The sequence below is a fragment of the Anguilla anguilla genome, chromosome 14, assembly GCF_013347855.1.
Source record: "Anguilla anguilla isolate fAngAng1 chromosome 14, fAngAng1.pri, whole genome shotgun sequence".
NCBI classification, from domain to species: domain Eukaryota; kingdom Metazoa; phylum Chordata; class Actinopteri; order Anguilliformes; family Anguillidae; genus Anguilla; species Anguilla anguilla.
In genome coordinates, this window is record NC_049214.1 from 18,909,576 (window position 1) to 18,935,365 (window position 25,790).

Genomic DNA, 25,790 nt, shown 5'->3' on the forward strand with positions numbered 1-25,790 from the left:
CATTCAGGCATACGTTTGGTTGTGTAGCAACTGTGAATCTGAAATATAATTCACATCTGGGGCAACAAAAGTAATGTCAAGGCTGTTAATATGGAGGAAAATGACGTTTCATTTTCATTTTGTAGAATATTTGTTGTGTACTGTGAAAACGAGGGTTTTTAAAGAACACAGAATATGAAAAGGAGCTAGAGGGGGAGCTTTGGGCTTTGCAGACCTCTCCTTTTGTGACCAAAAATAGAGTATGCTGATAAGTACTCCTTTCAGGAAACTGAAAATGAACTTGTTTCTACTCATTCAGTACCTCTTTCAAGGGCATGACAGGACAAACATACTGAACAAAAGATACAGTAGATGTATTTCCAAGAAGACCGTTGCTTCAGGCATGTATATTCTACTGGGGTGTCTGTACTGGCCTCCTTTGTGGGAACAAATGGACAATCAGATTTCTTTCAGATGAAGCACAGGAAGAAAATGGAGCTTTGCGTCTTCCAGAAAATGTAATGAATGTGTGACATTAAGAGATTGTTTGCGTGGGGCATTTCAACCTAATTTTATTGTCCTGCCATGACTGCACAATTTTACTTTCAGTCTTACGTACTTAGCAGTGGTATTGCGAAGGGTTTGTCCCATGGGCAGAATAGAGAAGTGTCTGTTTCCAGTGAAATGAAAGAGAAAGATGTGAGGATACTGACAGTAAATCAGAGTCACTGCTTTTATTTTTACTTTTATTTTAAGTTTTACTCAATTCTGGGTAGAGTCAATGTCTATCCTTGTTTGATGCAACCTTATTTTTGCAAATTGGAGTTCCTGAGGAATAGACATAATTAACACCAGCCGTGCTGATGAACACTGGTGAAAATATATTGGGATGCCATCCACCAAATTCTGCCTTGGTGGACATGCCCCGTACCCGTGCAGCACAGAGAGTTTGGCACTTTTCAGGGTTTCCTACAGAAATAACCACTATGGCAACAGTCTCTCAGCCCTTAACAACAGTCATTTCTGTACCTTCTGACCGCATGTGAACAGACAGAATTCACAAACAAGTTCACATGTACAAATAATAAAGCCCCAAACTTGGGTTATTTTGACGTTTTCTCTCCTTCTTTTTCTGGCAGATTACATCATCACAAATCCTTCAGTACCACGTTTAGTAATTCTCCCCCATTGGACATTTAGCTACATCTGCCAATGACAAATTAGATATTAGGGCGAAAAAACACAGGGCCAAGTTACATTAAATACTTTAGGTAAAATTGGGTATTTTTGCTTTGGAACAGAGCTTGGTTGGGTAGAATTGATCGGGAATAGAGCCTTTAAAACTAAAAAACTAAAGAGCAATAATTTTACCAAATTCATGCAAGTTGAATGGCATTTTAAAGCTAAAGATATTTCCATTAATTATGTCTGAGAAACCACAATTAAAGTGAGGTAAGGTAATACACCTAGCTCTATAGGAACTATGGGCAATTGCTTTTAAGTGTGAGTACTGGAATGTAATGAAAGCCATGAAAGGGCCGCAGTACTCCTAATCTAGTGAATAAAATGCAGCCTTCACCATGGCTACCTTTGCCTGAGCCAGCTGGACCCTAAGCCTAGGCTCCAAACCCCTTCGTCTTTGCAGGGACTTTAAACTCCTCAACAGGCTGATGTTGGCCCCCTGGAAGTCAGACCAAGTGCTTGGTCTGACTGCTCCTACAGTCAGAACAAGCACCCCAGAGAAGTACAAACTCTACTTTCGCCATAATTTTGACAGTCAGTTATCCTTTCAATGTTTTACATTAAACAGTATTTTGTTTTTTAAAACTTAACAAAAGGGTTTAATCCTCAGTTTGTATGTGTGTTGCAGTTGTTTGCAGAAGCTGTCTGCATTGTGTTTTGTTTATCTCATGTGATTACTGCAAGTCCTAGAGTAACCTCTGTTCTTAATGGAATGCTACTTGTCAGCTGCAAAAGAAGAGGAAGCCAGTATGAAACAGAAATCCCCTGGATTTTCAGGCATAATGAACAATTATTAGGTTGCACCCCAAGAGGTATATGTGTACAAACATAACATAAATATCTGTAGAAAATGTTGTTTTGTAATGCGTTTTCATTGTAATACACTGTAATAATTATTCACATTTTCAGTTTTTGGACGGACAAGTAGCATGCAGTAGATAAAACTGCACAACAAGTGATATGGGAGTCTCAAAAGGCATGGTATTATCATTTAGATCAATTATCAGCCTTATCACACACAGTAATTGTCTGGTCCAATAAAAAAAAATGTATGTTTTTTTTTAGAAAACCCAAATGGTGAACAACACATTTACTGAGGTGTCAAGATTAAAAGTATTGATCAATTTCTATCTAAAATTAATTGCCAATCAAAACATAATTTGATCATCAGACTGAAAATGGATTAATAATACAACCTCGAGGTGAAGATAGAAGTAGAAGGATTGAATCTTGTTTACCAGATTTTTCTGTAATCAAACAATGAAACAAGAAGTTGATCATCTTAGGTCAGTGACCCATACACAGCTGGATGTGTTTATTCGTTCTACATGTGAAGAACCTGGGCAAGTCCTCCCAAGCAGAAGAAAAAGCAGTTTACCTTTGAGTGAATTTAAGTGAATTGTATGGAGAAAGGATTTCTTTCTGTGGGTATAGACAATTTACTATTTGGGAACGACATTTTGTTCCTGTGGAAAAGGACAATGAGATAAAAATGGCTGTATGTTTATAATGAAACCTGAAATAATTGGCTCAGATTTTATGGAAGTCTCGCCACTAGACAGTAGAGACAGACTGTTTGTGCTAATGTAGTTCACTAATTGCTCAGTATTTAATGCTTAGGCCTACTGAACAAATGGAAATCCAGGGGGATGTGCATTGGTCATTTAGGCTAACATTCCAGCATTATACAAAATGGCTAACATGGCCAATAAAGCCTTTTGCTTTAAAATGATGAAATTCCAAAATTGCTTTAAAATCTACATATTCGATCTATGTTTATATTTAAAGCTATATTTCTGTTGTTCTTTATGTGAGATGATGTCCACTGAAAGAAAAGGAAACATAAAGCTCTGCTGGTTAGTTGTTTTAGGATATTTTGTCACACAGGGTGAAGAGGAATCCCACAGAAAATAAAGAACTGCCTTCCCACAAGAAACACAACACTGACATACTCTGTGAAGTACCTTATATTCTTATTATTCTTTTCAGGTTCCTTCTTGGCAGTCCCAGAAGTATAAATAGATGAAGCACTTCCCGTCAATAGAATGCAATGGGCTGAGTATTTAAAGGTGCAATGTGTAGGATTTAGTCGCATCTAACGGTAAGGTTGCAGATTGCAACCAACTGAATACTGCTACCACAGAGTGAATGCGTAAGTGAATGTGATGATAACAAAACTTTTGACTAGGCTGTCCAAAAGCAAAATTAGACATGTTATAGCCTACATCGTTAGAAAGCTTATGCTCTCACCTACTGAATAAATGGTTTGTCAATTAAGCCAGACTGTACTAAAAAGGGCGACAACGCCGTAAACAACATGTGTGGTATTACGCACAGCTATTTTGGAAGGTACCCAGGCATCACAAATGCGCGTATATTTCACAAACGGATTGTCCAAGATGCGAAAGACCCTTTCTAGAGCCGTTGGCCCGTTCTGGGCTACTGTAGAAACATGGCCATGCAACACGGCGGCCTCCATGGAAAAGGACCTGCTCCCTATGTAGATGTAATGTGAAGGGCTCATTCTAAGGTAACGAAAACACAATGATTCTTATTTTCATGTGATTCTATACTAATTAAAACATACTTATGAATATTATATTCCATCTCTGCCAAGTCCGTTCCGCTAGATGCCACTAAATTCTACACACTGCACCTTTAAAATATGGAGCATCAAGGCGTAAAACTCAGCGGATGTGTTACCCCACATCCTGTTCACAGATTACATTTATTTTGATCTTTTGCCATTTCCTTTCCGACCTACTAAACAGAATGAAGGTGCAGTGAGTAGAAATATTTTTAACAGTTCATACAAATATGCTGGCATTTGCACTTCAGACAAATAACAAAGTTGTCACCAACTCGATTCCATACAGTTTCCACCCATTCACTCTGATCCACCTACACAACACTCACTGCACGAAACTATATGGGTTGCAAAACAAGTCGGTCCACCACCACAAACACGATTATACAATGTGTACACACACACACACACACACTTTGCAGTGCAGATAGCTTTTGGGCTGTGCTGAATATGAGTTGAATAATATATTAGCAGAACACAATATTAATCATTCAATTTTTATTCTGTCTCAGACACCTCTGTAAATAGCTTTCCCGTGAAAGAATTTTCAAAACTCAAGTTCTTGGTTCCTTGAAAACACTAACGGGGGTTTCCAGTTAATGAGTAGGCTTACATGAATGCTTCGCCATCTAGTGGTTATTAGGCTCATTTCTAAAATTATCTTTCAGTTTGATCATATTACACACAGAATCTACAGACTTATTTTATTACATCTTATTTCAAGGAATATATGTGTTGTCAAGTCTTAGTCTATGACAAATTCTGAGTTTCCATGACAGGTGTGAATTTAAATGATGCAGCAACACATGTAAACGTGTTGCAAAAACCTCCATATTGTACTTACTCATCTATTCATATCCATTATTTTCATTATTAAATCATCCTTTATGAATGTAGTTTTATATGTTGTTTTCTTGTCTGTTACAGTTCTGTTTCTGTCTATTTTTGTTTTGTGCTGTTTTGTGTGCACTGTAGGGAGGGTAGCTGCAGCATGTGCTTTAGCAAAAGGGGATCCAAATAAACCCATAAATTATTCTGATTCAAATACATCTGAGAGATCATGTATGGTCATACAGTGATGTTCAATTTAGTTTTAAGTTTCCCTATTAATTCCCACCTTTGTGTGAGGAATGCTTTTTCTTAAAGGGATTCCAGGGAATGTTCAGGTAGACATTATAGGCCATCACGTGAAAAAAAGAAAAGCGGAGCCATGCCATCCGCATGCAGAAAGATAAATATAGTATGTTCAATGCACATCCCAAATTTAATATAATTACTAAGCAGAAATCTTTGCATTTATTTACATGTCATTTAAAAACAAAATTCTGGCTTATGAAATAATACTCTGTAGTACCAAGGTTTTTCCACAGACGTTAACCACAAATGTAATCAGGTGCACTGAGAGTACACTGAACAAAATATTTACACCTTAATGCAAAATTAAAGGCTAAGTCTTTCAAAGGCTAATTCATTAAGCTTTATTGGTTGTCTTAATTTGTCTTGCACCAGTGGGTAGTACTTCAGCCCTTCAAACCTATCTGTGACCAGACACCAGGACCCCCTGTAGTGTTGTTTAAATGCCATTCCCCTCAGTGTTGGCAAATGCCGGGAACTCTCAGGGGATTCTCCTTTTCACAACTCCTGTTGAGTGTGCCCAGCTTCCTCAACTGAGTGAAGGGAGGGATTATCAACGCACCAACAGTCCTGACATTAGATTTCGCCTCTCTGTGTGCTGAGTTTGCACAATTCTGTTCAAAGCGACACCATACTACATGGTAAGGCATGGACACATTACAACTGAAGCAGAACAGAAAACTAGAACTGTTTCTTTTTGTGTTCTGTGTTCTTTAGTGAGGTACCAAAGAATTGTGTGAACCAGGGCTATTGCCTCTGCTAAAGTAGCTCAGCCATTTCATTCAGTGGAGGGTTAACTATCTCAGGCCGAGACATAATAAACACAAGCATATTTGATCATGGGATGGTGGCATTCTTCAGCTTTCTAATTATAGTTGCAGTGGAACTACCCATGGGTGCTTCTGCCTCTAGGCAACATGCATGCTTGTTGATACAGCTCACTGCTGCAGATTGTGACAAAGGGATATCAGTGTGTGCACTTTCCAGTCTTCTATGTCATGCCTCTTGTGGTTGCTTTGAGACCTTTCCAGACCCCATTAACCTGGGATTTTTTTTCTCAGCGAAACGGGACATTTCCTATTTAAACGTCTTTAAGTCATTTAAATGGACTCAGTCATGGACTGCGTAAGATGGGAAACTCTATTGGGGAGTGCAAGAAGCAGTGTTAATTCCAATGTGTGATGCAATGACAGATTATGACACGATCAATAATGGTGGCTAATTAATTGGGATGTACACAAAATTGAAGTGGAGCATTCTAAACACATGTTTTGCCTTGGTCTTAAAATTGTCATAAATGTATGGCTTCTTAGGCAAACAAACAAAAAAACATTTCAAACTTAGCATATTGTATACCCTGCACATGCTCACTAACTCAAAAAGCTAATTTTGCAACTTTTTTGTGATAGAGGCTATTCTGTATACACTTTGATTGATTGATTGATTGATTAATTTTGTTTATTTACTGATGTATTAACTAATTGATAGATTAAGCATTGGTGACTGATACCTATAGAAAACAGCATAGTAAGTGGGAACACATTTACACCTCACAAGTCCAGAATCACAATTCCAAGGAAGGTTGAACTTTGGTGTTATGTGGACATACAGGGGCGACATAGCTCAGGAGGTAAGAGCGATTGTCTGGCAGTTGGAGGGTTGCCGGTTCAAACCCTGCCCTGGGCATGTCGAAGTGTCCTTGAGCTAGACACCTAACCCCTAACTGCTCTGGCGAATGAGAGGCATTAATTGTAAAGCACTTTGGATAAAAGCGCTGTATAAATGCAGTCCATTTACCATCAATTTACCATACAGTATACTTCTCATATCACACTTAAGTTGACTGTGGACTTCTAGTTCTCATATCACAATTAAGTTGGTGTGTGTATCATACGCATTGGTTGTTGACAGCATTAGCAGTTGGAAGGGCAAACATTATGCATATCTGTTAGAGTACATGCTAGTGTGGAAGCCATTCATTTTTACATATCGATATCCATACATTAATCAATGCAGACTATCTCTTGCTTCAGAGAGGTGTTACATATTTCAGGTGCCAACCTGTCAGAAAAAGTTGTTTCCTATGAGATAATATCAAGAGGCTAAATGGGAAATGTGTCAATCAGGGTAGTGATCAATCAGACAACATATCATTGCAATAGTCATTACATTACATTACATTACAGGCATTTAGCAGACGCTCTTATCCAGAGCGACGTACAAGTGCATTAGTTCAAGGTGCAGAGGTGCAAAAGAAACACACCAGAGTGAAGAACATTAAGAACCACTGACTGTAATGTGCTGTCATTTGTAAGCTGGTGCAGGCAGCATGCCAAACCAAAGCATACTGTGTTGTGTCACATATGTGCCTTGCAAGAAATTCCAGGTCCAGTCCATGGGCTCGTCAGCATGGATTTTCTATTGCACCTCTTTGCTATTTGAACTTTCACAGCTTATCTTGACTCTCAATCACTAACAGTCCTGAACCATGTACCCAGTCCAAAATTGCTTCTGCTAAGCAATCATGTTGTGAACAGAGAATGTAAAAATAATGGATGTGAAAAATAATTGTTGTTTGTTAAAGAAAGGCAAAACACCACAGAGAAACATAAGGAATTAAACTATTTTAAACTATATTTGTCAAGCATTTTCAAACCTGAAAATGTCCATGGCCAGAACAGTGGTTTTGTGTATCTGAAGTAACAATAAATGTTTTGGCTTTCCCTGTTCAAGTATTAAGTTATTAAGTTAGCGATGACTAAAGCCTGTGCAATATGCTATGTATGCAAATTCTATAACAGAAATGCTGCATATGAACTTTAAATAATTTAATGTAAATAATGGGTTTATTTTATAATTTAAGTAACTGAAGCTGTACTATACAGTTTTATTAAGTTATATTATGCATGGCAGTGGAGTAAATAATCAGTTAAAGCTAAGAGTATCTATTTGATATCTTATGTCGCCAAATATTTTTTGTAGCAACATCAACAGCAATGCACCTTTTCTACTTCACTCCACTTAGCGGTATGCATTATATTAACTTCAGTTGAGCTGAAAGAGTCACAGCTTCTCTCTTTATAGCTTGTCACAAGTTCCCAACAACTGGCCATTTATAACCATACTTGTGAATATATATATATATATATATATATATATATATAATTCTTCACCACTGTTTTTTTATGCTGCACTAATAAAACTATCTTTATATTTTTAGAATTACGCAACTCTCATATATTTGTTTAGTTACAGATAATTATGACTATATTCCTGCCAATATCATGAATATTGGCCAGTGGCCAATAACTATATTAATGAAACTGATGACATATCCAAAAGCCACCATTTTTTAGGAATGATTTTTAAAAATAAGCACGTCCATATGCTTTCTTCAGCATCTTCTTCTAGAGGTGGTATGGCAGCTAGCAGTAATACAGCATTAGGACATGAAACTGAGAACAGATTACTGTGACATCAGCAGAGAGGAATTCACTGGAGGAGACAAAGTCTACTTCGTGTAATGAGAAGAAATAAGTTATTGACCATAACATACAAAGTCAGTATAGGCAGGTATGGTTTTAGGAGTAAAGACAATTCCTAACCTCATTCGGACCACTCCCATTAACAGACGTCTTGCACCTTACTATAATCACTTTTTATATCACTTATGACATGAGCATTAATGTATTAAGTTATTAGAGGCAATTTTCAGGGTAATGTTTATCATGCAATGGTATGTAGTAATTGAATTTAAAAATGCCTTTCCAAAATGTACTAGTAAAAGATGTTACTGGAAGAAATTGATTTTACAAAGTGGGTTTATAGAATCCCTCATAACCTTTATAGTAGCCTGTCTCTAGTTTTATTGCCCATTGTTTTGACTGAATAATAAAAAGAAAAACCTTCGTGAAAATATATCCTAGCTTATTTTCAAATGGCAAGTTTAATTGTAAATGGCTTGGTAAATAATAAAGTAACCCTAGTTAAAGAACTGTGATCGTGTGACAGTTGTGCAACTAAATTTGTGTTACATTACGATTTATTTGTGCCCAAAACTATGAAAAGTAACCTTTAAATTGTATTGTGTTCCAAAGCCTTGTTAGGAGTTTCTTGTGGGAAGAAGATTAACGCCACAATTAAATTATTAATAGTAAGACAACAATGGAGCAAAATATAGTGTAATTCTCTTTTCAAAAATGTATAATAATATTCCATCAGATGGCGCCAGCAAAACAGAATTTTGCTGCGTGCAAGAAAATGACGTAGAGCCTCAACTTCCTGTTCGACGCGAAGTTCACAGGGGGCGGAGAGGCCCCTTCAGGGAGAGCGAATCAGATTGAAGTTAAATAGAAAGACTAAAGATGGCGACGACTAGAGGAACACAACAAAATATTCAATCCAGCGTTAGCCACATCAACACGGAATGCAGCTTCAGAAATGTTAAGTCAGTTGGCTATGGAATTCGGGATAATTGTGACACCAAAGTCTGATGCTGCGCTGAGCTGAGAAACTTGTGGTGTTGTGTTCGAACAATTTTATCAGAAAAGCTTCGGCTTCATGTGGCTCTTTTGCTAGCTCTCCAGCTAGCTAGCTGACACTGTTTTGGTACGGGTGTTGGACTGGAGGACTCAAAGGGAGTGCAGACTGTTAATGTATCCGTGGGACGGATTCACTTATGTATCCCGAGATTATAGGAATTTAACTGCTTGGCTACTCTACGTTATTGTTGGCTAGAATTAGGATTTATTCGTCATGTATTTTTTAACCGGCTGGCCCCGGAGGCTACTTTGCCCCCTTAGAAGTGAAGAGGACCCGTTTCACATTCAGCCAAGCTCCCAAAGATTTTACTTCGCTGTGTTGTCAGAGACTCAGCTCAGCATCTGGTTCAGTCGGGTAAGTGTGAGATACAAATATATATTTTTTAGAAGCACGCGTGAGCGTTAGCCCTAGCTGGCGATAACACTTGGTTGTGCGATTGATTGCCGCGTCACTGAGTTTAAACTTCATGCTAGCTAGCTAATGTCTTGCTAGCTTCCTTGGCTAACTTGCCAGCTTGGCAACGTAGCGTGGAAAGATCTCTTGCAGTTTCACTCACTTTCAAAGCAAACTAGTTGTACATGCAAGATGTCAACCATTGCTGTGGTAATATATCGAATTCAATGACCCAACAACGCTGCCAGTAAACTAAACGGGCAACGTTATTGTTGGTTGTGCCGATCTTACGTGGAGCTAGTTAACATTAGCTTGCTGCTTTGTCAGACCATTATGCACGATCAGCAGTCGAGGTAGGCAGCAAGCTAGCTAACAAATATACCTAAGCTACCTAAAGTAAATATTGGCTAATTACTTACTTTGCTCTAGCTATCTGTCTAGCATGCACGCATCAGCTATCGGTATGTCTGAAACTAGCAAGCATTGCAGCTACTATATGCGTATGTCTACCAAACCAAACTTATTAATAGCCGATGAAATGCTAGTTTTTTACACGCGTGCAATGTAGGTTGAATAAAACAATCGTTGGCAACAGTTGGAAAATTGTTATAAATGTTTGGAATAAACAATGGCATTTGGGTTTTTATTCGTCATGCGATCGCTCTGTTGAGCGTGGGATATGCATAGAATTAGAAAGGGTCACGTTAAGTTAATTCATGGTGATTTTCTTTCCTTGAAAGTGCAAATTTAGAAAACCGAATACGTTGTTAAGCAGTCGTTCTAAAACATGTATTGTTCTTTCTTGTAATATACCCCTTTCGACTTTCGCAGTCATAAACGGGACATTCTCTAGGATGCTAACTTGTGTGTGGCTACCACCCAGTAAAGGAAAGGTCAGCTCTGTCTGGTGGACCCTAAGTCTGTTTTTAGTTCTTCATGACTGAAACTAGATACAATGTTAAAATGTAAATATGAATTATTAATTATTGCCCATTTGGTAGTCAGGGTCCACGGGGTTAGGCCTGTAATTTCTCAATTTTTTCCACAGATTTCACAAACCTTTTTATAGGAATTAACCCAAATGAGTAAACCTTACAATAAGTCATTGAGGAGGTTACTGTTAACACCTTGGTTAAAACCTTAGCTCTATTAATCAAAGTAAATTTGCTGTTTAAGCCACGATTTTCTCCCGATCGTCAAGATTTGCAACCACAGAGGTGCAGAACTTCTGTATCCTTTGTGAATTCACTGACAATAAGACGTGGCCCCTCCATTTTCAAGAAGTACAGTTGCTTAAAGATGACCAAATACAAGTAAACGGATATGCTTCTGTTTTTTTAAACATGTCCTCCAACATTTACATTTCTCCTTATGGTCCTCACCTTTTCCAGAAACATATTCTGGTGTAGTTCTGTCTGTAGAATGTTGGGTTATAGAACCAATCACACCAGTCTACCGCTGTGAAGGACAAATCTTGTTCAAAGGATGCATGAAATAGCTGTACAACAATGACTCCTCAACACATTTTTGATTGGTAGTGAGTTAGAGAAGCAGTGCACTGAATCAACAGCCACAACACCACTATTGAGACTCAAGGCAAGCCGTCTTCACCTCCTTAGCTGAGCTCAGTGAAGTGATGGAAGGAAGCAATCTTTAACCCTCTGTGACTGTGATTTCAGTCTCTTCTCTTTGAAAAGGTCTGTGTACAGTGATGTTCATGTACAATTATATTCCTGGTAGTGGAAGCAGATCTCGGCGAATGATGTCTAAGTAGATTGAATGGGCACTGTACCACTGTGATGTTTGCAACAGCCTGTTTGACCTGACAGCATGTTCTTAGTCTCAATAAGAAATGCCCTGTTGGCTATTTAGTTCGCCTCTAAACATTAAAGGGCAATTCCACAGTAACTAACCTTAAAAAAGCAGGATATTTACACGGTAAAGTCCAATACAGCTACAAAATAGAGACTGGCTGGCTTAGCCTATTTCTTTCACATGGTTATAAAAGCATTTATCGGTCTCTATTTTTTCCGCTGTATTGGACTTCCGCATGCAAATATCCTGCAGTTGTAATGGCAGTTACTGTGGACTTGCCTTAAATAATGCATGAAAGATGTAAGATTGACATAACTTTAAATGTTATGATGTTCTAAGGTTACAGTCCTAAAATGAAGACTGCCTGTGAGCTCTGCATTCCTAAAGTCCATCTGACAATCTTGTGAAATGTATTTATTACACCAGTTTCCACTGCCACAATGCTTTGACATTGTTTTAATGACTAGACTGCATAAATAGTGAGGCTAAATTGTATTTTAGCTGGTCATACCCTTCCGTACTCCCATTCTTTTTCTATCTGCCTTGAAAGTTTGTGAGTACCCGGAAATCTGTTATTGAATCTCCTCTCCTCCCATCTGCCAACAGAATTTGTGTGTAAAGTCTGTGATTTCACAACCTCACAAACTTTCCTATTTGAGCTCCTTTTTGGAATGGTGCCTCAGTCAGCTACAGTGGATGCTACCCTGTTTATGTTGTGACATTACGGTGGCACAGGCTTAAGTGGTTGCACAACCTTCCTTGTCCTGTCAGATAGTGTTGACGGATGTTTTCAGAGGTTATTTTTAGAAATGAAGCTTCTTGAAATGGGGTTTTCAAACACATGCGATGGTGGACTAATACCTGTAACTCGTAATGTTTGCAAAGCCAAAGTTTACATATTTAAAAAAAATTCTGAATAGTGGCGACGGTGACATTGTGTTTTCACACCAGGATTGCTCAGCTCACAGCCTCACACAAATCTGGGGAACTTCTGTTGGTTGTTCTGCATGCCAGGGCTACTGAAAGCATTGCAATTCTTGTAGAAGGGAGGAATCGCCAAGCCCCAAAACAGATGAAACCAAGCAACCGCGCAGAAGAAAAGAGGTTTGCACAGTGGCACTGTAGCAGACCCTATTGACAGAAATTGAATTCCATTTTTAAAAACCCTGCTGAAATTGCATGTTGGCAGGGAGGGCACGTGAAGTGTTCTCTCCCTTGAACAAGGCCTTTTCCCCTACAGAAAATGTCCTCTCTCGCCCTCCCAGGGAAAAGCTAGCCTGTCATAATATACCGAACAATTTATGAACAGGCTGTGAATATGTGCAATGAGCATATCCTCATTGCGTTGTACCACACATGTAATGTATGCGCATGAACATAAATGAAACTGTTAAAACAAATATATTTCTTTCAGTTTCAGTTGCAAGTTGGTTGTGCATATCTTCGGAAATAACCTACTTTACTTCTTGCCATTTCAGTATGCACCATTATTTTATGCATGAATTGAAGTTTCATAGGATGTTGAATTGTGTAGATAAAATATATTTTGTTCATTTTGCATAAAGATAGTGATACTGATTCATGAGATATGTCATTGCTGCCTACTTGCAGACTCTTGTAGTGTGGACAGGATGTGCTGGAGGCACATATTTCTTTTGTATTTTATTTCTTTGGATTCACAGTTCTGTGGTTTCTCCTGTGAGACAGAGTCAGATATCATGACTTAGAGGTTTCGTTTTCAGGACAGTTTCCGTTTAGTTTTGGGTGCACATAAGGACTCATGTAGCTTGCAAATTTGGACAGCTTCAGAATTACGAAACCCAGGATAGACGCGCATTAGCCTCAGAAACACGCTTCCGTCTGTATGGTGGGTGTTGTGTGGCATGTCGCCACTGCTGAGACTGGTAATAAAGCAGGTGTCCCCTTTCTCACTCTCCACCTGCAGACAGTACGTGTGAGTGCTTAATTACAGCACCAGTGAGCCTCCAGTCCTGCCCCCCCCAGGTCTATTTTAAGGTCACAGTACGCAGCTACCGGTGTGAGAGGGCCACTCTGCTTACAGGATTGATCCGTGTGCATTTTGAGCCAGGGAGTCACTCAGTGGTTGGTTGGGTTTATGACTCCATCTTTAAATAAAATGTTGCCTATTTTTGTGTCAGTCTCCAGGGTTCTACGCCCAAAAATAAAAATGAGCTCATTTTATCAGTTTGTTTTACTTTGCATCTATTTTTGTGTTCTAATATTACGTTTTCTAATCAGGTATTTCCTCATGCTGTATATTGTGCATATAAGTGAGGGGTTTGCAACCCTGGCCCTGGGGAGCCACATGCTCTGTTCAGTTCAGACCCCAAGTAACCAGGTAAAATGAGCTGACTGTGTAATCAACTGCTCTAATTTATTAATTAAGGGCTGAGTAACATCACAAACCTGTGGAGCCTGTGGCTCTCCAGGACCAGGGTTGCAGACCCCTGATATAAGTGCTTCTGTAAAGGACTTTGTTTATTCATCTCACATTTGTTCTGTTGAGGTAAAGGGGGACTTGGACTTGCTGCTGGGTCCATCTTTCGGGGCTATAGGACACACTTAATTCACCATTTAGAGCCTGCCTCCTCCCTCCTGGCTTGTTTGCCACCTGCTGACACAGGCAGCCTTTGAGCCGTGGCCTGTAATCCCAGCTCTCCTGTAGTCCCTCAGACCTGGTGCTCTCCGTAATCTGTGCTCGACTGTGGCTTAGTGATGTAGTCATCTTGTCACTTTGCCTTTGCACAGGCTAAGTGAAGGAGTACGGAGCAAGGCTTTTCAGTTGCACTTTTTAAATTCATGTGGAATTATTTTTATCCAGCATATTAAAAAAATAGACTTCTGCTATTTGCAAATGTCTAAAAAAGTTAAATCCAACCAGTGTTTATTCAAAATGAGCTTGATAGCTTTTGAGGGGTTGGAGTACAAACAATGAATGAATTTTCATGTTAATCAGTAAAAATATATGTCTTAATGCGTTAAAACATACTGGTAGAGAAGCTGTGCCTGCAGGATGAATTGTTTCCTTGGTCCTAAATCTTAAACCATAAATCGTATACTATGAGGTTATTGCACTGATGACTGTTTCCAAATTCAGCCTCAGACTGTTTGGATGCTACATCTTGATACAATTTCAGAAATTCATCCAGGGAATAAGACGTTGTGTAACATATTTTTGTCAAGTTTACCTTTGTTGATTATTTTTCTTTTAAATGAATCCCTCTGTATTTTATTTGTGCGATCACACTCAACGCACATATTGTCAAAAGCACTCTTCCTGTATAAGGGCATGGGCCCATAGACGCATTTGTCTACACTGCATGCTTAACAAGTACACTGCACTACCTTTAAAATGGTGTTCTTCTAATCTGTATCAATAACACCAGTACATGTTTATCAGTATTTTGCTGTTGAGCCAATGATTATAGAAGTTTTAAACTCCAAGCAGTCTAGCTTGCATACATTTTCTACCGTTTTAACGATGGATTACCAAAATATGTAGCATCTAGTTTATATAATCCACTAGTATTGTGAGTTAAGAATTCTGGACACATAAAAACCAAAAGTGCAGAGGGTCATTAAAGTGATTGTAAAGTGTGTAACACAAGAGCATGTTGCTTGTAAGTGTGTTTTGTTGCAGGTCCTGGTTAACTCACTGTGTCATCAGCTTCATTAAGGTTCTTACAGGCTAATCAGTTGCCTGTAAGAGTTTTTGTTTCATGAGCACAAAAAAACATGGAAATTGAAATGTAATTGGATGCAAGTCCCCCCTGTTTCATCTGTTTTGCTGAACCATGCATGGGGACATGTCCGTTTTATTTATCCTATAAAGAAAACAGTGTCCCGTCTAAAGGGCAAGGAGAAGTTCGATTTATTCCCTTTTTAAAATCCCATTTGTGCAAATAAACAGTGCCTCATCTCTAACTAGATAAGTTAGGTTGACAGTGTAATCAAAACAGACGTCTCTGGTCGGCAGGAGTGACGGTGTTCTTGCTGGGGTTTGTTTTCCCTGGCTGTGTATGCGATGATTATCGCGTGTATTTCATGTGCCGTTGGTCAGCGGTTGCGATGGTCCCGGTTTTACACGTTCTAATGTTGTGTGAAAAAATGACACAGCTGGCTAATTCTCTGCATTGTCCATTCCAGTGCTGACTGCAGCTACACAGTAGCACAGAGACACCATTGTGGATGTGGAGTAATTGTACTTCCATTTGGGAGTTGCAACCTGTGATGATAAGAAAACAGTCTTTGTGTAAATTGCTATTTACCGTGAACGTGTTTACTTGTTTCTGTGCCATGCTGCACTCTGTCATTCCCACTGGAGCTGGGCAGTATGACAGTAACAGAAAGATTACTCGGTTGGGTTGCCATGATATTAATTTTTACTCAATCGGGGATGTTGCAGTAGAACACGTCTGAGTTTTTAGTTATGTTATTTAAAAACCTGTGTCTTCTTTCCTCTCTAGTCCCCTGGGGAATATGCATGTTCCTCAGAGAACTAAAAAGAAAAAGAGTGTGGGTCTCTGTGCATGTATGGCAGATTGCTTTGTAACTTAGACCTAGAGACAAAAAACACTGCCCATGCCTGTCCGTTCTATTTGTGTGAGTGACCTTTGTCTTTTGAAAACCATAAAGAGAATTGTCAATTTTCATTTGGGCGGTCATCTTGGTGGAAGTATTGAAAACTGTGTAATTTGCGTCTTGTCTTTGTGAACTCTGCTTCAGTTTTAAAGTCCTCATGCACTGCAGTACCACCATGGCTACTCACAGGAAGTTGTGGTCAGTTAAAGGAGTTTAATGAAACCTCATCAGAAATCCTGTAGTGATGTCATCCACAGGTCTGTCTGCGTTAATGTAACGCTGTAGCCAAGATAAAAAAAAAACACATTCTCAAGTCTTGCCCCCCCTTAAAGAAAAGGTAGCTTTCTGCCCTGGAAATGTGCAGAAAGAACTTTCTTTACATGTGTGTGCAGATGATTGCGTGATGTCTGGACTCTTATCTCTGCAGCATTCTTTTGAACATTTTTTAAAATGTCTTTTTATATGTCTTGAGCTTCTTGGCTTCTGGTTTCCTTGTTCTGTGTGATGGGGACCTTGGGCTGCATCCTGTTATTTGATCTCTCTTTTCCAGTTTCTCCCTGTAGTTCGCTTTTTATTAACAGTTTGACATGGAATACAACTGGGCCCATTGCCAGATTGAATAAGAAATATGAATTATATCTTGCCCATGATAGGATTTTCATAAATCTGTGTGCAGAAGCCACACTTGTAAAACCATACTGAACCTGGAATCTCCTATGTAAAATGATTCTGTTTTCTGTGCGAATTCCAAACAAAAATCAATTTGTTGCTTATCTAGTCTGAAAGTAAGGGACGATTACCAACGGAGGCTCATTGCTAGTTTATTACCTACAGAAGTCTGAGGGTAATGCTGACATTAGTGAGAAATGAGGGGAAAAGGACTGGGATTTCAGAGAAGAGAGGGATTTGGTGATAAACTATTGGCTTGATAGATTTTTTTTAAAGGAGAGTGGACAATCATCCCTTCTTTTCCCTACTTTATTTGGACAGGGGAAAGAAGAGCAGTTTACAGAAAGAGATGGGATTCCAGTTACAGAAAGTACCCTGGCAGGGGGGTGAATGCGCAGAGAGTTGGCTGTCCTGTGGACTGCACCACACACCCTCCTCCAGTATTTGCTAAGCCACCTTCTGGGTTTTTGTTTCCCTCATTGTTTTTTATTTTTACCACCGGAAAATTCTTTTGGGATTGCTCCGATTTAGCCTGTAATTAGAAATGAGTCTTGAAAATGCAAAAACTGCTTGTATTTGGAGTATTGGCTTATTACCCCAGTCTATAGCTACTGTGGCTCAGCTTTTTCCTAGCCAGAGCTAATATTATGACAGTTCTGTGGACTGTAGTATTCTGCCTTCAGTTAAAGAACAGTGTAGTCAGGATCACTTGTTCTATGCTGACACACATGCCTAACTATGTTAACCTAATTCTGTGAGGTAGTACAGTGTCTCCGGATGTTTCTGTTTTAAGACCCTGGACTCACTGTCTGCATACATTAGTGTTGTAGGTGTTTAAAGTGACCTACATATGACATTCATTTGCACAGGTTTCTGCTCCCTGGAGCATATCCGTTTATATATTCCGCTTGAGGGCATGACGGCAGCTGTTGTCCCCGCTTGCATCCCTAGAGCAATGCCCACTCACTTCACCCACATTGCTGCCATGGCAAGGGTGAGAGGTTGGTCAGTTGGTCGCATGTGAAATCATACACTCTGGGGGCAAATAAAGTCTACCTTTTTACCTTGCATGCTGGATAGCACAAAACAGTGTCTTTACAGAGTTCCCCTTCAGGAAAGTGTATTGTCATTGGGATTCGGGGTGGGACATTTTATGAGTGTCATGAGTGAATGTAATGAATGAATTCATGATATTTTATTTGTTTTCCATCAATTTTAATAGGCAAAATCACATGTTTAATGTACTCTAGGGCTTGACCTAAGCTTTAGAATTCACATTAGGGTTAGGCTGGCGTTACAGTTGTGGAGCCTGGAAAGTGTTAGGACAAGGGTTTGGATTATCAATTTTTTTTCACAAGTGTGATGTAACCCTGGTTAACCGCTGATTGTGATTGACTAATTAACATGTGGAGCACTAACCCCAGTGTGTCAGGACCCCCCCCCCCCCATTCAAGGCTTACGGGGGGATACCATAGTGGTTTTCCTTTCACTTATGGAATAAATTAGATTAAAGTTTAATTTGCCCTGATGCAAGCTGGTGTTATGCTCATTTTTCACTGTGGCTTATATACTTATCACCAGACAAGTAGCTGTAGATTGCATGTTTATAAAACATAGTTAAGGGTTACCAACTGTTTAAGAAGCTTTTAAACCCCGCGATTTTAAACCCCCTGCATAAAAGCGTTATCATTAGAACGGAAGGAACCCAGCAGTCTGTGTTTGATTAATACACTGTGAACAAATGGGTTTTGCTAATACTAACACCAGTAGCTTGCTCTGCTGTAAGTGTGCATTTCATTTAAAAGCCCGTAATACATGCGAGTTCAGTGTTCTGAGTCTATCTTCCCTGAATGAATGGGGCCAGTATATATTAATTCTGCACTAAGAGGCTTTTCCTTTCTGGATAGGCAAGAGTCTGTGCATGTCCTGGGTTTACAGGGGTCATAAGGTAGAAGAGTTGGCCATGGCAGATATCAGATTTCATAAGAGAGAACTGCAGGAACTCTGAGTGAACTCCGCAGGATTCGGCGACCTCTCGTGCAGTACCTGTCTCTGTTAGTGATGACTCATAGTTCTGAGTTGTCTTGTGTGGTCGTTCCTCTGTGTGAGTTTCAGCAGTACAAGTGACTGGTGTCGGTGTAGGCTGCCTTGTCTTTTACAGACAAATGCAGTGTTCCCTTGCTCCAAGCAAAGAGAAATCAGTCTCTGAGGCCAGTGTGTTGTCAGTAGTATTCTGCTGTAAGCTGAAAGGCTCTTTTGCCTTAAGGCCCTTTTTACATCCGTGAGATAATGCAGAATGCCGGGATAAAATAGGAAAGCTAAAGTCAACTGCTGCATGCAAAATAATGTGCGAATGGATTTTTTTTTTTGCCAGCTACTGCATATTGGGTAGAAGTGTCTATTTGATTAGCAGCAAGGTGTCCAAATGAGCAGTGTGAATGAGCTGAAGGTAGGGGGGCTGCATTGTGATGCTTTAATCCATCCAGGGTCCGCCGTTCACTCTTCATGGGCAACATTAACCCTTTGGGGGAAAATACAGCTTGGTTTGCCGTTACAGTGCAGCTGGATTTCTCTCGATCAGATTCATTTTCAGTTCCAGTGTTTAATGCCTCCACACTGTGGGACTCCTTAGAGGAATTTGTGTGTGACTGGATTACATCGCGCCTCTTCACTTCATGAAGGAGCTGAGCTCAGATCCGTCTGACTGTCAGTCAAAGGCAGACAGGCTCCTGACTGCAGATTGTTTTACTGTTTTGTCAAAGATTTTAAAAAACATACCATCAAAAAATCTACAACAGTTATTCTAAGCGTAGTAATATGAATTGTACGTTTAGTTGAATAAAAAAAATGTAAGTGCTTCATTTTGTCAACCGGCAAAAATGAAATAATTGATCCTTTGAAATGTTCCAGATGGCTGGAGTGCTTTCAAGGCAGAACTGTACATGGTGTATTTTGAAGCATTTAATGAGCGAACACCCACACACGCTCACAGGCTGTGAATCTAAGGAAGTGGCGGAATATCCGTTGTTCTTTGTGCAAACATCTTGTTTCTCGATGTGTATGAATATAAGACCAGCTTAATGTATGAACACAGTTTTCTTAATAATAGCCTATATAATGTGGCTTGCTAAGAGAGGGTGTTTCATAGATGTTAGTGTCTGAGATTAAAAAGAAGACCGCACAATGGAAGTGAAAGCTGCAGCGTTTTAAAGATGTAACAAGACAGAACTGGCTCACAGACGCAGCTGTGTGCTGGAGTGATTGAAACCAAGATGGCCACGTGTGTTCAGCCATGCAGGGCGAGGACCTGCATGTTGGCTCTGGGGTGTTTTTTTCTCTGAAATGAAATGTAGCCTGGCTGTGGGCTCACGTGCTGTCACGCAGTGCCATTTGAGTTTCGTGAATCACTTGGAAATTTGAAGAATGCCAGCACCTTTTGTTTATGAGGCAGCACATAAATTAATCTGAAATTTGTTCGAAATCCCAAGTTCCCAAGAACTGATTATGTCAGTAACCTGGAAAGCATTTGGGAATAGAGGCCAATTTCTCTGTTTTGTTGTGTAGGACTTCTCTCTGTGGCAACCATGATGAAATGAAATCTTTATTTGGGTTGTGCTTATTTCTAGACACTGTTACCTGCTTTATTGACAGTGACAGCTGGTGTCAAACGAGGGTTACCTTTCATATTATTGCATCATGTTAATGTCAGGTAGCCCTGCTCCATGATGGACTGATGATTTTACACTGTGGGGGGACAACTGAATACTGCAAGTTATCGTTTCACTTTATTAAAGCAAACACAAGCAAATCTTTCTTCAAAACTTTTCTTTCCATGCAGGTCGTGTCTGATTTTAATATAACAGTGCATATTCCACACAGGTGTTATGTAAGCTATGTTAGGTGTAGATTAAACCCAGATGTCCCAGAAATGTAAATAAAAAAATATAAGTAGGCTATGTATATTTAAGGCCTAGGCCTATTTCCTGAGTTTGGCAACCTAAGTTGATTTTTCATAGGCCACCTGTTGCCTAGCACCCTAACCCACACTAAAAATGAGGTGAATCGTTGAATATTATAACATGTTTTATGCATCCTGTTGGTCATACCAGCACAGTACTGTAGCCAGAATTATGGCTGCAGCACTACAATTAAAACTGAATATAAACTGTTAAACTTTTAAAGGTTTTGGCTATTATGCGATAAAAATGGTAACAATTATATGAGATCTTTAAGATGGGGGGGGGGGATATCTTGCAAATATATTTTTATCTGTGTCTCTGGCATTTATACAGAAGCAGGGGTAGACTCTACAGAGGTATGGTGCAGGCCCTGCAGAAAGACTTGTGCTGGTGTAGACTGAAGTTTGGGGCGCTCTGTACCTTCCAGAAAGCCTTGTGCTGGTGTGGACTGAAGTTTGGGGCGCTGTGTAACTTCCTGTCTCTCTCCTGCCTCTGCAGCCCAGTGTGCTGATTGTGAGCTACGTGGAGTCGGCCAAGGCAGCCGCGCAGTTTGGACCCTATCAGCAGGCCGAGTGGAAGCCAGATGACTCCATGATTGCGGTGGTGGTGAGTACAGCGCTCTCATTTCTCTTATCTGCTGTGGGGGAACGCTGTGCTCCAGGGGAGGTGGGAACAGCGTCCTGTCTCTCACGCTTTCCTGAGGAGGGAACACAATGGCCCGGATGGGAGAGAGCGTGCCGCCATGTCTGGGTGCTTATGAGCTCAAACGTGTGTTTTCCTGATTCCATGGGGAAGTTTTCCTGTGAATGGGGAAACGCGTGGAGGCACGCATGCGTCATGTGCAGTTTACCCAGTTCATGGGGCCTGTTCTGTTTCACAGGGGTAGTAAAAACTTTCCTGCTGGTCAGTGAGGATAATCTAGGCCCCGGAGGCACAACACATGAGTCTTACATTCTGGAGAAATAGAGGCTTTGCCAGGTACTCAGGGCCCACAGAACATGTTCTTCTGTAGGCGGGGCCGGAGCCAGTGGGGGCGGGGCCTGAGAAAGCGGGCACTCAGGGGGATTAGGTGTTCATAAAGGCTTGTGGCTACCTCAGCATTCGGGGGCTGTGAAGAGGGCCACAAAGAATGTGCAGAATGTCAGTCGTTTATGTAAGCGTTCACTTCTGTGTGGTAGAACATGACCAGCTGGTACAGCTCTTGAATAAGCCTCAGCCCGGTGCACTTGCACTGCTGTTCAGTGTCCACCCTGCAGAAGGAGCCGATTGCAGTGTGTGTACAGGGCATCTGTCCTCTTGCAGTCTTTGCACGGGAAAAACTTCTTGGCTTGTGGAGCATGCTGGAAACGGAACACCCTGAGAATAATTCTGATATTTGACACGATTTGCTCAGAAACGTGTCATTTGTAACCCCCCGAACATCTGCAAATAAGTTGAGGAAATCTTATGTTAATGTCTTATAAAAAATTTTCAAAAAGGAAGTTATGATCATATGAATTGTTCTACAACGTCATTTACCCCTTTTAGTGCATTGCTTTTGACTTGAGATCAAGCTTTTTTTCTGTCTGTGTCCTGACAGATGTAGTTTATTTTGCCGCTTGCTGTTATTCAGCACTACACTGTCCTTACTGTAGTGAAAGCATGAGTAGTCGCAGGACTCAGAAGGTCAGATCTCAAGAGATGTAGACGCCTGCACAATGATGAAGAACGTTTATTAAAAACTCATTTAAAAGTACAGTACTTTGTGAATTCCCTCAACCCACATTCTGTATAGAGCCTGTAAAATCAGGCAATGAAATTTCCCCGCTTCTGAGAAACTGAATAAATACAAGGGAAACACTGGTGTTTATTAATGTGTGTTTTTTGTGCAGACTAATAAAAACCGTTGTAAAGGGAGGTGGAGTGCACGGAATACTGAAAATGTGTGTTGTGCTCTCCATTAAGAGAAAATTAGAAAAGAGAATGAGCAAAGATATCAAATACAAAGGTTACTGTCTCTGAATAACGTGAACAGGCTGTTTTCATGCAGTGTTTTCCAAAAAAATTAATTACATTAGTGGATCTGGGCTTATTCCTGAAAATATGCACTGCTACGTGACCTTCACCATTACTGTAGCCAGTGCAGCACCAAACAGAAATAACAATATGTAGATAAGTATACATTTCAGTTGGAGGAAATGAAATGTGTGTGCACAAATTAGATCGGGTCAGCTTGTAATGTGTTCTTCTGGCTGTAATTCCTGTATGCACTGACAGGAAATGCAGGATACTCAGCAGCTGGCTCCACAGATTTCACACCTTCTCACTTTGCACTGTAAATCTAACCCTAGACATTGTAAAATTGGAGCAAAGTGCCTGCCCTTGTAAGACTGTGGTACTTGTTCTAATTAGTCTCCATGACATGAAAAATGTAACTTAAACATTTTCATAAACAAAAATGCAAAGCCATATCCTGTAATAACTTTGGTTCTGTACTTGATAGTTCCAGAGGTATTGTATTACTGATGGAATAGGCTGTTTCTTTTGCTGCTTTATGTGAATCGAGGTGCACCTCTGAATTGCATATTACTGCATATTTCTCTGCTTGGACTTCCTGTTTTTATCACCTCATTTAACTACCTCTGACTGTAACCTGTCCATCCCATTTTATTATTTGCTTTTTAGATCCCTCATAACATTTCTGCTACCATTCATTCTGTCTCAACTATTACACAGGGCTGGCCCGTGGAGGAATGGCTCCCCCTTTATAGCCAGGTTCCTCCTGTGATTTCTTCTCTTTGGGGAGAATTTTATCACCACCATTTTAGTGTTTTCTTCCCACTGGGGAGTTTTTAGTTCAGTAGCTTGCTTTTTGGGGATTCAGGTCTGGTTTTTTGCCCAATTCCACTGTAAAGCATCTTTGTGACAGTATCTCTGTAAAACGAGCTATACAAATAAAGTTGAATTGAATTGAAGATGTTATCTGCTCAGCCGAGCTGCAGGCTGTTGAGTAGAACAGCATTGCCGTGTGGGATTTGAGCCCGCAGCCATCTCAAAGATACTGCAATGGAGAGCTTTGCCAGAGACAGGTACAACAGTTTGTGTGGTACGAGTGTTTCCACTGCCTGAATGACTCTGGTGTTTTGGAAGAGCCAGCCTCTCTGCCTTTGCCAGGCTAGCAGTGTAATAATGGTTAGGGAACTGTGTTTGCAACTCACAGGTTGTGGGTTCCCAGGAGGGAATGCCTTAAGGAAGGTACTTAACCTCATTTGCTTCAGTTAATATCTAGCTGTATAAATGAACTGCAAGTAAAAAGAATGTAAGCTCTCTACGTCATCTGTTAAAATGTTTGAATTGTAAAATGTATTTGCTCTGTTGGTCCATTACCTCTGTGAACATATTAATCCAATGATGGAGCTGTTATTGAGTGCAACTTTCACTGAACTGGCCTTGCTTGCGGAAATTAGACTCCTGATGTCCTAGTAGCTGCTGCTTCAGTGACATAGACCTGGTTTCTGTGTGTATATAATTCAAGGTCAGTCAGGGCTGTGGTTTGGCCACAGCGTGCTATTCAGGAGCATTTATCTGGAGCAGATTCAGAGCTGAAGCTGAAATGACAGTAGGTCGGGTGGAACTGGCACCCAGTTCTGTGACATTTGGGAAGAGGCTATTGGCTACTCAAGTACATAACTGTTTATTAATGGTCAGCTGAATGAAGCAGCTTATCCACATTCACTCCCTTTGCACTTAAGTGACAGCAATGGAATCCTGCTGTTGCTTATAGTGCCTCCATCAGATTGTGCAATTATAATCTTGTGTTGGAGGAAGAGCGGCGTGTTGGTGTTGTGCCGTGAATCACAGCTTATTATGCAATAACGGTAGTGGTTTGATTTAAGTCCCTTAAGGGTGTCCGCCCAGTGGTACTTGCTAAGAAGAAGCTGATGCCTGTTGGGTACTGAAGTCTCAGTAGTGTCATCCATTGAAACTGGTCCTGGCAGAGATTACCAGTGTAGCAGTGGGCTGGACCTCCCCGTTTCAGACATTGGTAGGCTGGTGAGGTTTAATGAAGTGAACCTGCTATTGGGGGAAACTGCTGATGTGAAGACATTGAATTGTCAGGCAGATAGTGTTCCACATGGGACAGATAGAAGCCATGCCCCACAGGGAACACTAAAGCCTTGAATCCTGTATTAAGTGCAGATTTTGGTTACATGTTTTAAGTGAGCATGTGGACAGAAAAATATTTTATTACTGACATAGCAGTGACTCATGAGTCACCGGGTAGGATTGTAGTTGTAAGCGCAGGTGCTTTCCTTGTTGATTCGTTTACTCAGTCAGATTGGTTCAGATATAGTGATTCTATTATAGGAATGTTTTAAACAAATCATCCTATCTTCTGTGAGCCTGCGTGTGTGTGTGTGCGCGCGTGTGTGCGCGTGCTAGAAAGGTCAGTGAATCTGCAGAGCTTGATCTGAATCAGTACTGGATATGAAGTCCGGTCCTTAGCTTCTTAAATTAGCTAATTTATACAAGCAACATGAAGCAGTGTGTGAGGAATGCATTCAGAACCAGTGAGACCCTCACACTGCAACTGTCAACAGACGATCTATCATGCACACACTGACTTTTTAATGGGAAAATAAACATTCCCCCCTGGCACCACTCACTATTGAGAGTGAAATCTATATTTGGCAGACACGTCTAGGGCTTGCTTTTATGCTTTGTCATTTGGTCCCTGCATCTGTTAGGTGTTGTCATGGTTGCTTTGTGATGGCTTTTCCAGCGCGTATAACTGTGTGACTTGGCATAAAGGAGTACAAGAGTGTGGAAAGCATCCCAGGAATGGTTGGCATAGTCAAAGCTCAGGACTTTGAGTCAGATAAGGTCAG

The 25,790-nt window shown here is 40.3% G+C and overlaps 1 protein-coding gene across 1 annotated transcript in view; it reads left to right on the forward strand.

The window, feature by feature from the left end:
• Positions 1-9,263: 9,263 nt before the first annotated feature.
• ric1 (RIC1 homolog, RAB6A GEF complex partner 1) overlaps positions 9,264-25,790 on the forward strand; it is a 66,282-nt gene continuing 49,755 nt past the window's right edge. The window contains 2 exon segments of the mRNA XM_035391995.1: positions 9,264-9,838; positions 21,421-21,528. Of these exon segments, the coding sequence (XP_035247886.1) occupies positions 9,698-9,838; positions 21,421-21,528 (249 nt within the window). The 5' untranslated portion in view covers positions 9,264-9,697.